Consider the following 13799-nt stretch of genomic DNA (forward strand, 5'->3'; position numbering starts at 1 on the left):
GGCTCAACCAATGCCAGATAAATAACATCAATGCATTGGAAAGGGATGGAGTAGAATGTGGAATATATAGAAAGTCTCACATCGAAATTTTAACAACAAGAGGAAGTGTTTATAAAGCTCTTTTAAACAATAATTGTTAAATGTTAAGGTGTTGGCTGTTGTGTAACACAATTTGAGCTTAAGGTCTAATGTAAAATTTTGATACTTTAAAATAATAATTCATAAAAAATAATAATAAAATTAAAATAATAATTCTGAAAAAATATTAATCGCAAGAAAATAAAATCTGTAATTAAAAAATTAAAATACGAAATAAAAAATTCCAATTCCACGTAAATTAAAAAACTAATTAAAAATTTAGCAATATGAAAATCTTAAACCGAATCCCCTAATATCACAGAGGAATTTTATATATTTAACCCTAATAGCTATTACTTACATTTCTCTTTATTGTACTAATTAAAGTTTATTTATGTTCCGCATGCAAAATTTAATATTTAACTATGCTCTATGTATAGAGAATTAAAAGACATGTTAAAAGTTGTAGTGACAGTTTTCACGAGCACGCCATATAATCTCCTTTTGAATATGATTTTTTAAATATATTTCATTAATAATAATAATAATAATAATAATAATAATAATAATAATAATAATAATAATAATAATATGTAAGAATAGCTTTTGTCTGGATAAAAGTATATTATCTAATTGAATTTTATTAATTAACTAGTAGGAAACCCGTGCGATAATGGTCAGGATTTCACGTTACATGTATCTAATTCTGACTTGCAAAATTCCTTTTTATATATCAAACATTTATGTAATAGTTGGTATCTCATAGATACGTTCACATCTACCCGTGAATCCAGATGAGTTAACAAAACCAGTTGAATTCCAATGAATTAATTCTAAAAATTTATTAGATCTATTTTAGATATTATTCCATTTTTCCAAACCTAAAATATATGAGAGCTCCCCGTAAAATTCCGAATTTACAAATTTTATAAATCTAAAATGTATGATAGTACCCCGTCAAAATTTATTTTCTACATTTTTATAAAGAGAAAAAACTTACTTTTGATTCACTGATAAACCTTTATGTTATGTGTACTAATTAAACAAAATGATAATACATAATTGTATAAATGTTAAAAGGATGATAAATTTATCTTTTCCATAAATAATTTATGTATTTTTCTATCATAATAGTCTCATGTTCTTTTATCAAAAACAAATATTTATAATTTAACATTTATATAAATAATTGAATTTATTACTTTCATAAAATTATTTCTAACTTATTTCCGTTTATAAAAATAATTGTAGCTTATTCAGTTTATAAAATTAACTATATTAATAAAATTATATTTATCATCATTATTTTTTATGATTATCATTTATCATTAAAATTTCATGACTACCATTTAACATATTTTTATCATGATTATAATTACGAAGTTAATTTGAAAAGATTCTAATAAGTTTTAGTTATTTCATAAGAATATAAAAATTACAAAATCTCAATTGATTTTGTTTTATTTTGTTAAACTTTCTTGATAGCGTCTTGCAGACAATTGCGGCGTCTGTACGTTTGCTTTATATACGCGCACGTCCGTTTGGCCCCTTCCGGACATCGCAAAACGCTGTCAAATTTCGGCCTTACGGTCATAGAACTATTCTTGGTTGGAATTCTAAAATTCAAATGGATGTTGCGGGACGACCACCCCCGCAACTTCATTCCAGCGACAGGACCGTCCGCGGCAACTCGCAGACCTTTCGTGTGGCTAGGACGGTACCACAAAAAATCCTACCAAGGTCCCCCGACGCCTAAAGAATGGTACGATGTCGTGACGGCCAATATTTGATAGCGTCTTACGGACGATTGCAGCGTCCGTACGTCGCTTTATATAGGCGCACGTTCGTTTGACCCCTCCCGGACACCACAAAACGCTATCAAATTTCGGCCTTACGGCCATAGAACTATTCTTGGTTGGAATGCCAAAATCCAAATGGATGTTGCGGGACGACCACCACCGCAAATTCATTTCAGCGACGAGCCCCTGCTACAAAAATTTGTAATTTTTCGACTTCGGGAGAATTAATTATGAATTTTCAAAGCGCACGATTTTCATGAAAGGGAAAGGCGGAAACCTTGCATTCGAAATAGGATTTAGTGATGATTATTTGCATGGACATCCATCATAAAATAAGGAAAGGATCTGCAAAGTTTCGTAGCATTTCGATAAGGCCTCGATTTAATTTGAATTTTCCGTCATAAGACTGTTGTGTTCACCGTTCGGGGCAAAGGCACGGAGCCAGCAAACACAAACACCCGCGATACCACTCACACTCCCCTGCTTCAACCAGATCCAACACCGCCGAACGTACCACCCCCCGCAATGCCAAGGCATGCAGGTAAATGGAAGCATCTAACGGCGCCGGTTCTGCCGCACTAGGCGTGAAAAACCAAACCAGGCCACCAGTCCACGTGCGCGTCCTCGTCCTCGTCTTCGTCTAATTCCAAGTCCAAATCCAAATCATAGACTTCGCGCGTGTTGTTTTGGTCCAAGGCATAATTTTTCCCCAGATTTTGTCGTCTGAGCCGCGTCCGGACGAGGTTTGCCCCAGATTTTTCCTTCCGAGTCGCGTCTAAGTCGCGGTACAGACTAGGTCCTGACAAATTTTGACCTTCGGCCAAAGAACGATGCGACGATTGGAATCCCAAAATTCTATAGGGTTATGCGGGAAATCTTCCCCCAAAACTCCATTCCGCCGTCGGGACCGTCCGCGGCATGCCTCAGACCTTCCCGTGTGGCTAGCACGGGCATAGCAAAATCCCTCAAAATCTCGAGTTTTTATCAAGAACGTTCGGCTTGACGTTGAAAAATTCCTCGATTTGATTTGACTTTGCGACCGGTGGGAGTTTGGAATTCATTGGGACACCCATGGGCGTGCCCCGTCGCTGCCGCATATGCCCTGGTCACGCCTCCAAAAGTCCCAGTCTGCCCAGCCAAGGGCCTCCCCCTATATATGTTTGATTTGCACTCCTAACGTTTGCCTCAGAATGGTCCCTTTTTCCCGTAGACATAAATTTCCATTACAACGTCTTAGACTTTGAATTTTTATACGATTTTTTGCAGGCTTATCAAACACAATATAAGATCCCCTCCCACAAAAATCGTAATTTTTCGACTTCGTGTGAATTAATTATGAATTTTCTAAGCGCCTGATTTTCAAGAACGGGAAAGGCGGAAACCTTGCCTTAGGAATCGAATTTTTCGACGATTTTTTGCATGGACATCCCTCATGACACAAGGAAAGGATCTGGAAAGTTTCGTAGAATTCTGATCATGCCTCGATTTAATTTGAATTTTCCGTTGAAACGCCCGATTTTCAAGAACGGGAAAGGCGAAAACCTTGCCTTAGGCATCAATTTTTTCGACGATTTTTTGCATGGACATCCCTCATAACACAAGGAAAGGATATGCAAAGTTTAGTAGAATTCCTATCATGCCTCGATTTAATTTGAATTTTTCGCCGAAACGCCTGATTTTCAAGAACGTGAGGGGCGGAAACCTTGCCTTAGGAATCGGATTTTGTAACTATTTTTTGCATGGACATCCCTCATAACATAAGGAAAGGATTTGCAAAGTTTCGTAAAATTCCGATCATGCCTCGATTTAATTTGAATTTTCCGCCGAAACGCTGATTTTCAAGAACGGGAAAGGCGGAAGCCTTGCCTTAGGAATCGAATTTTGTGATGATTTTTTGCATGGACATCCCTCATAACACCTTGAATGGATCTGCAAAGTTTCGTAGCATTTCGATTATGCCTCGATTAAATTTAAATTTTCCGCCGAAACGTGTACAATTGTGTTTTTTCTCGAGAACGTGAGAGGCGGAGACCTTGCCTTAGGAATCAAATTTTGTGCTGATTTTTTGCATGGACGTCCCTCATAACACACATAGAAAGGATCTGCAAAGTTTCTTAGCATTTTGTTTGTGCCTCGATTGGATTTGAATTTTCCGCCGAAACGCGTATCATAGAATTTTTTTCTCAAGAGACTGAAGCAACCAAACGTTGGCGGCCTATGCAATGAGCTCTGGTCTCATTTTCTGCAGTGATTTCTATGGCATCAAATTCATATGGAATGCAAAGTTCCGTGGCATTCGAGCGATTTATTTCGTATTTTCGAGGGTTCAAGTGTTCAACCAACGGGAGCCACACATACCATGGACTACACGCACGCTCATTAGATGATATTTTTGCATGGAACCCTCTCACGTTACATGGAGAGGAATCTGTTGAGTTTCGATCCGTTCCGCAAATGCCTTGGATTCTTTTTTCCAACTCTTCGGGGATCAAGTGTTTCAAGAGGTAGATACAATGGAACCATCGCACCATGCGTCGAGTTTTGAGCTAATATTTTGCAGGGAATTCTCTCACCACGTAGAGGCGTCGACTTTTTTTGTTGTTGTTGTTGTTTTCACGAAGTTGCTTGATTTCCAAATCACCCGCAAACGACATGGAGAGCAAGCCCCCCATGTACGCACTGCACAAACTCGTCGGACAGAGGCGCAACGTTGCGACTCCTCCACAAAATTCACACATGAGCAAACCTTGAACTTGGCAACCAAATAGTAACTGTCGCGAGAAACTCCATACCTGACAATGTCTTCCGCCCAGATCGGCCAGCCAAAGTCGGCCTTGGATCCAAAAAGAGGGGCAACGCCCCGCCTCCGATTCACGAAATAAGTAAAATAACGTTAAAAGTAATGGTATTTCACTTTTGCTGTTTCCAGCTCCCACTTATCCTACACCTCTCAAGTCATTTCACAAAGTTGGACTAGAGTCAAGCTCAACAAGGTCTTCTTTCCCCGCTGATTCCGCCAAGCTCGTTCCCTTGGTTGTGGTTTTGCTGGATAATAGACAGGGACAATGAGAATCTCGTTAATCCATTCATGCGCATCACTAATTAGATGACGAGGCATTTGGCTACCCTAAGAGAGTCATAGTTACTCCCTCCGTTTACCCACGCTTGGTTGAATTTCTTCAATTTGACATTCAGAGCACTGGGCATAAATCACATTGCGTCAACATCTGCAGGGACCATCGCAATGCTTTGTTTTGATTAAACAGTCGGATTCCCCTTGTCCGTGCCAGTTCGGAGTTGACTGTTCGATGCCCGGGGAAGAGGCCCCAAAGGGCCCGTTCCCAATCCGTCCCCCGACCGGCACGCAGCGACCCGCTATCGCCTCGGGAGCATCTCAAGCTGTCCACCAACAACCCGACGGGTTCGGAACTGGGACCCCCGCACCCAGCCCTCAGAGCCAATCCTTTTCCCGAGGTTACAGATCCATTTTGCCGACTTCCCTTACCTACATTGTTCCATCGACCATAGGCTGTTCACCTTCCTTATAACCTCCTACTAGTAAATGTATATTAACTACTTTTAATATGTATAATAGCATATTAACATCATATAAATATACTCATTTTTAGAGAATCACAACTTCTAAATTCTCTCAAACTTTTGACTTTTTTCTCTATTTCATAACAAAAACAATTCATTTTTTTTTACATTCGTGCTGGTCTTCCTACCAACAAGCATTTTCCTAAAATATGTGCATACTTTTTTCTTTTCATATTTATCCAATAATCCAACTCTAATAACAAAATTAATAAACTCAGTCATCTGTTTTTACACTAACAAAATACCAATACAAGAAAACTGTTTTTTTCTTAAAGAAAGTTCAATTACATAATAAAAATAACAGCTGTGCTATACTTACACTGATTTTTACACTCATTTGCTACACCGTATAGAAATACACCACATATATCAATGGTTTTGTGCTGCACATATATCGAAATAAGCTAAAAAATAACAGCAGTGCTATCTCTACACTTAAATTTTGTACACTGGAGCTACACCGTATTCATTTTCTAAAATTTTCAGTGTTACACAAATTCCAATGCAAAGAACAATTAATTTAAAAAAACAAAAGTATGCATAATAGTATATAAATACAGTGTAGTTGTAGGTTTTTGGTGTATACTTAGCATTTCTCAAAAAAATAATTAAAAACTAACAAATATGTATATATACTATAGAAAATACGGTGTACGTCTATCTATTAGTAATAGCTTTTCTCTAAAAATAAATAAATTAAAGTTTCCATATTTAGGAGCACCGATTAACAACAGTACTAGAAAGTAAAGTGATCATTGATGATCATGATTCATGAATATTCAAAGTAACAAAAAATTTCAACAATCTCATCTCATTACATCATCAGATCCCACAAAAAGCAGACAAGCAGCCCAACAAAGGTGGTAACATTTTTGTCACCAGTCAACTCACTCTGATCTCATCTCATCTCCCCGCCCACATCTTTGGAATCGAAACCTTTTCTTCTTTCTTCTCACACTCATCAATTTTCATCTGTCTCTCTCAGACATTAACACAAACACTTACCATGTCTTTGTTTAGAACTCTCTCAAAACGTTACTTCTCCACCACGAAACCATTTCTCAAACACACAAACACTCTCCCATCTCTCACTCTTCTCTCTCGCTTCTCCTCAACCACCGATTCCACCGTTCCGGTTCGTTATGCTGCGCTCGGACCCACCAAGCCACACGAGAAGCCACGCGTGGTGGTTCTCGGGACCGGTTGGGCCGGGTGTAGATTCATGAAAGGTTTGGATTCTAAAATCTATGATATCGTTTGTGTTTCACCTCGTAATCATATGGTTTTCACCCCTCTTTTAGCTTCCACGTGTGTTGGAACTCTTGAGTTTAGATCCGTTGCTGAACCTGTTGCAAAGATTCAACCTGCTATTTCTAATGAACCTGGTTCCTTTTTCTTCCTTGCTAATTGTACCGGTATCAATGCTGATAAACATGAGGTACTGTTTTTTTTCTTCTTTCTTTCTCCTTTCCTTATGTATATAAGCATCTTTGTACATGTCTCTGAGATGTTTGACTTTTTTTTCCTTTTCGATTTTATGGCATGCTTGATCTGAGGGACTGAATATACACTATATAATGTAGGAGTTTGGAAAAAAGAGCTTAAAATATGTCTTTCTCTCTGTGACACCGACACCGATACATATATTATGTTTGATTTATTCATTTTTTTTCAAATTATTACCGGTGTTAACCTGTTCGGTTCGGTGTCGTATTTCTGATTTCCGTGCTTCGTAGGACTTTCGTTTGTTAGTTTGGTCCTTAAATTACTCATTGTAACATCGTGAGTTCTTGGTTGGGGGCACACTATTGGAGAATAGTTAAAATCCCATAATGCTTAGAGTTATGGTATAAATAGAGTTTAGAAAGATTGAGTGATCCTTACTTTGTTTTTTCTAAACAAGTTGAGTGATCCTTAAAAAGTTTGTTTAGTAGAGTTAGGTATGAAATCTATTAGAATTATCAATCAAGGCATTAGTGTGTATTGATTTTTGTCTTAGAGACGTTTCAAATCATAAAATATAGGTTAAATGTGTTTTTTTCGTATTAAGTGACCAGCTTCTGCTTTCCCCCCCTTCAAACGTTAGATGATGTTAACCATCCGATTCAATGGGGAAGTGCTGCAAGTGTTTTATGTGATAAAATAGTAACCCTTGTGCTAAATTTGAAATTTTATCATAAAGTTAGTTATATGACCGGCAATGTTGTATGGGATAGAGTGTTGGACAATAAAGGGTAACTCGAGAACAAACTCAATGTAGCAAGGGTGAAAATATTGTGTCGGATGAGTGAAATACTATACCAGATGGCTTAGGAATGACAACACTCGAGAGAGTTGTGCTAACATCTTTTGTAGAAATGATGTTTGATTCAAGGCTTAGTTGGTTTGGACATATATGGAGGAAACATGTAGATTCAGTAATATTTAGAGTAGATAAGATGGAGAGATGGTCAATTGTTAGAGATATATCATATATGAAAGCAAAGGAAAAATGTTTTCAAAACTATTACGGAAGATGAAGAAATATGTTACTGCCTTTCGGGATAATGAATGATGGTGCCACCACTCCCATAAAACCTAACTGGTGCCCAATTCAAACATCATAGCGCAGAATTAGCTAAGGGAAAACATTAGTGCACATACACTCAGTATAACAGGGACTGGTTTCCCTCTGTTTCCAAATATCAAAAGTTAATATCATCTTTAATTATATCCTTATAGTTTCAGTCATATCAAGAGGCTTGGGACGGATTGAAGAAGGTATTTCATGGGAACTAGAGGATAAGTGAATGTAGGTTTTAAGCCTTGGGAAGGAGTTTAAATCACTTAAAAGTAAATATATTGAAATGATGAAAGATTTTTCTGGTTAGATGATGAAGATTGCGAGTCTGACCAAGATTCGGATCATCGGTGTAGATGTTAGCAAGCCTGGCGTAGAGGTTAGAGTAAAAAGTTGCCTCTTTGGAGAATTCAATAGACAATTCTAAAATGTCATCGTCATAGCAAGTGAGCTTCGTTGAAATCACCGAACAAGGGAGACTCTAGAGAGTGGGGATCAACAAGGATTCTTTTTGGCTAAACACTATCCAAAGCAAAGTGCTGTAAGCAAGAAATACAATTATCAGAGAAGGACATGCAAAAATGGAGTAGAAGTTAACAAAAAGGTTGCAAATTATAAGAATTGGAAATTTCCTCCATGTCCGAATTGCAAAAACACCAATCATTTGGAGAAGTTCTGTTTAAGTGCAGATATTGCAAAGAGCACAAACTTTGTGTAAATTTTTAAGAAAAAAAACAAAGTGTAGCCAAAGGACATACCCAACCGTTTATAAATTTGTCTTGCACAACAACCACACTTTATACGATCTCAAACAAGCTCCGAACATAATACGGAAAAATTAATGTGTATCTAGTGCTCTAACAAAAGCAATGTTGAATTTTTTTTACTGTAAGTATACAAACAATGAACTTATCATCATTTCTTTATGTGTAAGATATTTTAGTGATTGACATCAGTGTCAAGCATGTGGAAATGGAATATTTCATATTTGGGATGAAAAAAAATGTTGTTTTTCATGGTTAAAAATGTATAGATCAAATACAATTATGCAAGGGAAGCTGAAAATGATGGAGGGATTTCCATTCAACACTATAAATCAAAACGTCAACCGGCTGACATTCATACAAAACCATTTTCTTGGACCAAATTTTTGCACCCAAGAAAGAAAATGCAGTTATGCAGCAAGTCAAACCAGGAAGAGTGTTGAACTTTTGACTACATTCCATAGCTATTTGGCTTGTTGACTCCAAACTGCTTCCTAATAGTTTACTTGAAATATTTCGAAAATGTAGATTTCATGTATAAAACTGCATAGCATAGCCTTGATACTGTTGTAGGTTCTGCTTTATGTATCTTACTTTGCATAAAACATCACGTTACAATTTGTATTAAAACTGAGAATGAAGCATCATCTCTTTTCTGGTTTTTATTGCTTTTTCTTAGTCTTCTTAAAAGGATCTTACTCCAGTAAATTACGACAAACAAAAGTTTGTGATGCTAATATTAGCTGAAATTATGGTCAATGTAGCTTAATTTGGTAGAATCTGACACATTGTTTTGAAGGTGCAATGTGAAACTGTAACTGAAGGAACACAGACACTAGAACCTTGGAAGTTTACAGTATCCTATGATAAGCTAGTAATTGCATTAGGAGCTCAACCAACCACTTTTGGAATTCATGGAGTTTATGAACATGCAATTTTTCTTCGTGAAGTTTACCATGCACAGGAAATTCGTCGGAAATTGCTCCTGAATTTGATGATGTCTGAGGTTCCAGGTTTGTGATAATTTTCCTATGTTCAACAAAACTTCCTTGTTATGCATTACCTCTGTAATATGTATTTGATACGGATGCAGGGATTTCGGAAGAGGAAAAGAAAAGGTTGTTACACTGTGTGATTGTGGGAGGTGGTCCCACTGGAGTTGAATTTAGCGGTGAACTTAGCGACTTTATTATGAGAGATGTTCGTCAGAGATATGCTCATGTGAAGGACTATATCCATGTTACTTTGATTGAGGTATGCTTAGTGTAACCTTAGATATGTGGTGCAATGAAATAGAGTGTCGTTGAAGCACTGACATGGACATTAGATGCGACACTCAAACTAACACGTCAGTGTTGGTAGTTATTTGTGTTGTTAACCAATTTGTTCATGCCTCTTTAGGCCAATGAGATATTGTCTTCCTTTGATGTCCGACTCAGGCAATATGCCACCAACCAGTTGACAAAGGTGAGCTGTATGTTCAAAGAGCTTCTTTACTTTTTGTTCAACATGTTCCTATTGATTTTGAACTTTTGAATATTATTATGAAAAAGCTCCTTACTCTTTCTTCAATATGTTCTTTTTGTTATGTTGAAATTTCTATCAGTCAGGAGTCCGACTTGTTCGTGGCATTGTGAAAGATGTTGAAGAAAAGAAGATTATACTAAACGATGGTACTGAGGTTCCATACGGATTGTTAGTATGGTCAACTGGAGTTGGTCCATCACCTATTATCCACTCATTGGATCTCCCTAAATCCCCTGGTGGAAGGTTTGTTTACTCAACATAGTACTTGCATTTATTTTCTTTCCACTGACAACCATTGCATAATTTACAATTCGGAACTGATTTTTGTATGGATACATTTGGTATTTGGATCTGTATTATCAGGAAAGCAGGATCATGCTAGTCCAAATTTATTTGTTTTAATACTTTGTATAAGTATTTATGCACAACAAGTTTCTGTTGATACATTTCTAATTTAAATGTTGGATTGGAAGTTTCCTTTGTACTTGATACACAGTTGATCTGACTCTCATGTTTCTTTTAATGCACGGAAACTGTAACTTTAAACAACATTATCTTAAGGAAAACTTCTGAAAAGTTCTCTCATCACAGGATTGGCATTGATGAGTGGCTCCGTGTTCCTTCGGTACAAGATATCTTCTCAATAGGTGACTGCTGTGGATTTGTTGAAAGTACAGGAAAACCAACACTTCCTGCTCTAGCCCAAGTAACTTCTCCAACTCACTTTCTTTTTCTTGAATACTTTAGATATAAGTTATTTTTATATTAAAAAAATATAAAATAAAGTCAAACTATGTTTTAAATTAGCGAAAATTGTTTTCATGAGCAATCCTGAAGAGCTTAGGGAAATAAGCTGAAAACAACTTATAGACATGTCCCCAAACAGTCTCATAAGTGTTTGTCACTAGTTAAGCTCAAATAAGTCCTTAAACACATTCCATGCTGAATGTGTTACTTTCTATAATTGGTAGAGGTACATGTATTTGCCTGAAATATTATCCATCTCAACCTAATAAATAGCCATTTGAATACTACAGGTAGCAGAGAGGCAAGGTAAATATTTAGCAGGCTTATTAAACAAAGTAGGTAAAGCCAATGGAGGCCACGCAAACAGCATGAAAGACATGGACTTAGGGGGTCAGTTTGTTTACAAGCACTTAGGAAGCATGGCAACTGTTGGCAGTTACAAGGCTCTAGTAGACCTAAGACAGAACAAGGTGATTTTTATCATTCCTTAACCTTTTGTTGTTGCTTTTTTGGTTTTCACTCATAGCACAAGTGAGAAAGAGGCCACTGGACTAATCTGTGCTCGGCCGAGTGGTCTTTAATTTTGTCATTTGTGCGTCGGATAACTTATAACAGTTTGATTCACTAACTTATCTCATACAGGAGGCAAAAGGATTGTCTCTAGCAGGTTTTATGAGTTGGATTGTTTGGCGTTCGGCATATCTAACTCGTGTCATTAGCTGGAGGAACAGATTCTATGTAGCTATTAACTGGGCTACAACATTTGTTTTCGGTCGTGACATAAGCAGAATATGAAAGTTTTAAAGGTAAATACTTTCGTAATGGTTAGGACTAGGAGTTGTTCCAATGGACTTAAACCTCTTCAGTTTTATGAGACATTATGTTAAGACTTAGAATGCTAACATACTTTGCTTTATTGGTTTGCATTGCAGGTTATTATTAAAGGAATAAGTGAGATGAGTTTCAGTTAGTTAAACAACAACAAGGGGCTAAACTAGTTCATGATACTTGCTACTTTAGTGAAAGGGAAAGCACACAAAAGATGGCTTGAAGGAGAAGGCAATAAAATATGACAGTCTTTGGTCAATTATAATTGTAATCATGATTCAATTTTAGGCATTATGTATATTAGTTACTCAACACCATGTTTATATAAAATTTTCAACATCAAACAAAAACAATGTTCTTCACCAATTGTGCATTCAAAATGATGTGTGAAACTCCATTTGGATACCTAAAGTTGTTGTAGATAGTTAGGTTGCTTCTCAAATTAAGAAATTGGCTGTAGATAGTTAGGTTGCTTCTCAAATTAAGAAATTGGCAACATCTCTAAAATGATACATTACCGGTCAATTTAGTTATGTATTTCTATCTTTGAGTCGCTATTTCATATTTACCCAATAAACTTGATATTCATAAATAACTTTTTTTTTAGCAAAAACTATCTTATTTGCAAATCTTAAATTTTCAACGACAAATATCTTATAAGCATGCAATTTATTATGTTGTTTTTTCTCGAAAAATGTGAACCAATTCCATGATGCAGTTTTATGATCCTCTTCTCTATTGTTTTACTTATAGAGATTTTCAACTGGTACCTATATTGAAAGAATTTTCTCATATAATGGACATCCCTATACCTGATCAAATTCCTTACACTGGTGAGGAAGGAGGTCCTAAGCTGGAAGACATTGCTGCTGCCTTACACTTACCAAGGGCAGAAATTAACAAGGTTTGGATCAATAGAAGAGACTATTCTGGAATACCTGTAGATTTCTTATACGAGAAGGCCAAAATCTTTGCTGAAGTTCTAAGCATGGATGCCTTGGAAAGTGTTCTAACTTTGTTGATATATGGACAAGTTTTATTTCATCGTTGCGACAAAGTTGTTGATAGGGCTACTATTAAGATCTTCCTTAGCAAGAATCCTGTTCCTACTCTACTTGGTGATTTATTGCATACCATCAATGCCAGAGTAACAAAGAGACAAGGTTGTGTCTTAGGATGCATCCCCCTTCTGCACAAGTGGTTTATTTCGCACTTGCCTCGATCAGCAATAAAGAATGAAGAAGGTTTGACTTTTAGAGAATTATGAAGCTTTCTTATGATGACATCATCTGGCATCAAAAAGGGTTCGAAGGTATCCAGTTATTTGATCGCTGTGGAGAATTCCCCAATGTGCCTCTTCTTGGTACCCGAGGGGGAATCACTTACAATCCTATCCTTGCTCGACATCAGTTTGGTTTTGCTTTGAAAGATAGGCCACGTTCCATATATCTTAGTGGGGAAAACTTCGACTACGATTCCGATAAAACTGAAAAAAAGGGACGTTTTATTAAAGCTTGGCATGAGGTAAAAAAGGTGGGCATAAGAGATTTGGGATTAAGAAACTATACTCCTTCAGATCTCTATTTTAGATGGGTTTACGATCGAGTAGTTGAGTTTGGAATACCATATCCATCTGACACACCTGTGGTTCCAAGGATTACTCCTCCAGATGTTCATGTAGAAGTGGAACCTTATGTACCCGCTCCAGACGAAGACCTGGCTGCCACGGTTGCTCATTTAAGACAAGAAAAAGTTGAGCTTGAAAAGCGTTTACAAGAGGTCGAGGCTGAAAAAGCAGTGCTAGTGGCTAATGCTAAAGAACGAGATAGTATGCTTGACTATTTCTCCCGCAAGTGGAAGATCGAAGACTTTATTTCTCCAGATCAAATATAATCA

At 36.9% G+C, this 13799-nt stretch overlaps 1 protein-coding gene across 1 annotated transcript; it reads left to right on the forward strand.

Moving 5' to 3' along the window:
• Positions 1-6230: 6230 nt before the first annotated feature.
• Positions 6231-12308, forward strand: LOC131629710 (internal alternative NAD(P)H-ubiquinone oxidoreductase A2, mitochondrial-like). The gene is made up of 9 exons (XM_058900491.1): positions 6231-6915; positions 9601-9814; positions 9895-10055; positions 10203-10268; positions 10408-10571; positions 10920-11034; positions 11366-11545; positions 11718-11881; positions 12008-12308. Exons 1-8 carry the CDS (start codon positions 6484-6486, stop codon positions 11868-11870), a joined length of 1485 nt encoding a protein of 494 aa, XP_058756474.1. The 5' UTR covers positions 6231-6483; the 3' UTR covers positions 11871-11881; positions 12008-12308.
• The last annotated feature ends 1491 nt before the right edge of the window (positions 12309-13799 follow it).

This window comes from Vicia villosa, unplaced genomic scaffold (genome assembly GCF_029867415.1).
Source record: "Vicia villosa cultivar HV-30 ecotype Madison, WI unplaced genomic scaffold, Vvil1.0 ctg.000600F_1_1, whole genome shotgun sequence".
In the NCBI taxonomy this organism is placed as follows: domain Eukaryota; kingdom Viridiplantae; phylum Streptophyta; class Magnoliopsida; order Fabales; family Fabaceae; genus Vicia; species Vicia villosa.

Bases quoted from the DNA above. Each gene is read 5' to 3' on its own strand.
- LOC131629710 (XM_058900491.1), top strand. From the start codon at position 6,484: ATGTCTTTGTTTAGAACTCTCTCAAAACGTTACTTCTCCACCACGAAA. The intron at 9,815-9,894 runs GTTTGTGATAAT...ATACGGATGCAG, and splicing joins GATGATGTCTGAGGTTCCAG to GGATTTCGGAAGAGGAAAAG. The intron at 10,056-10,202 runs GTATGCTTAGTG...ATGCCTCTTTAG, and splicing joins TCCATGTTACTTTGATTGAG to GCCAATGAGATATTGTCTTC.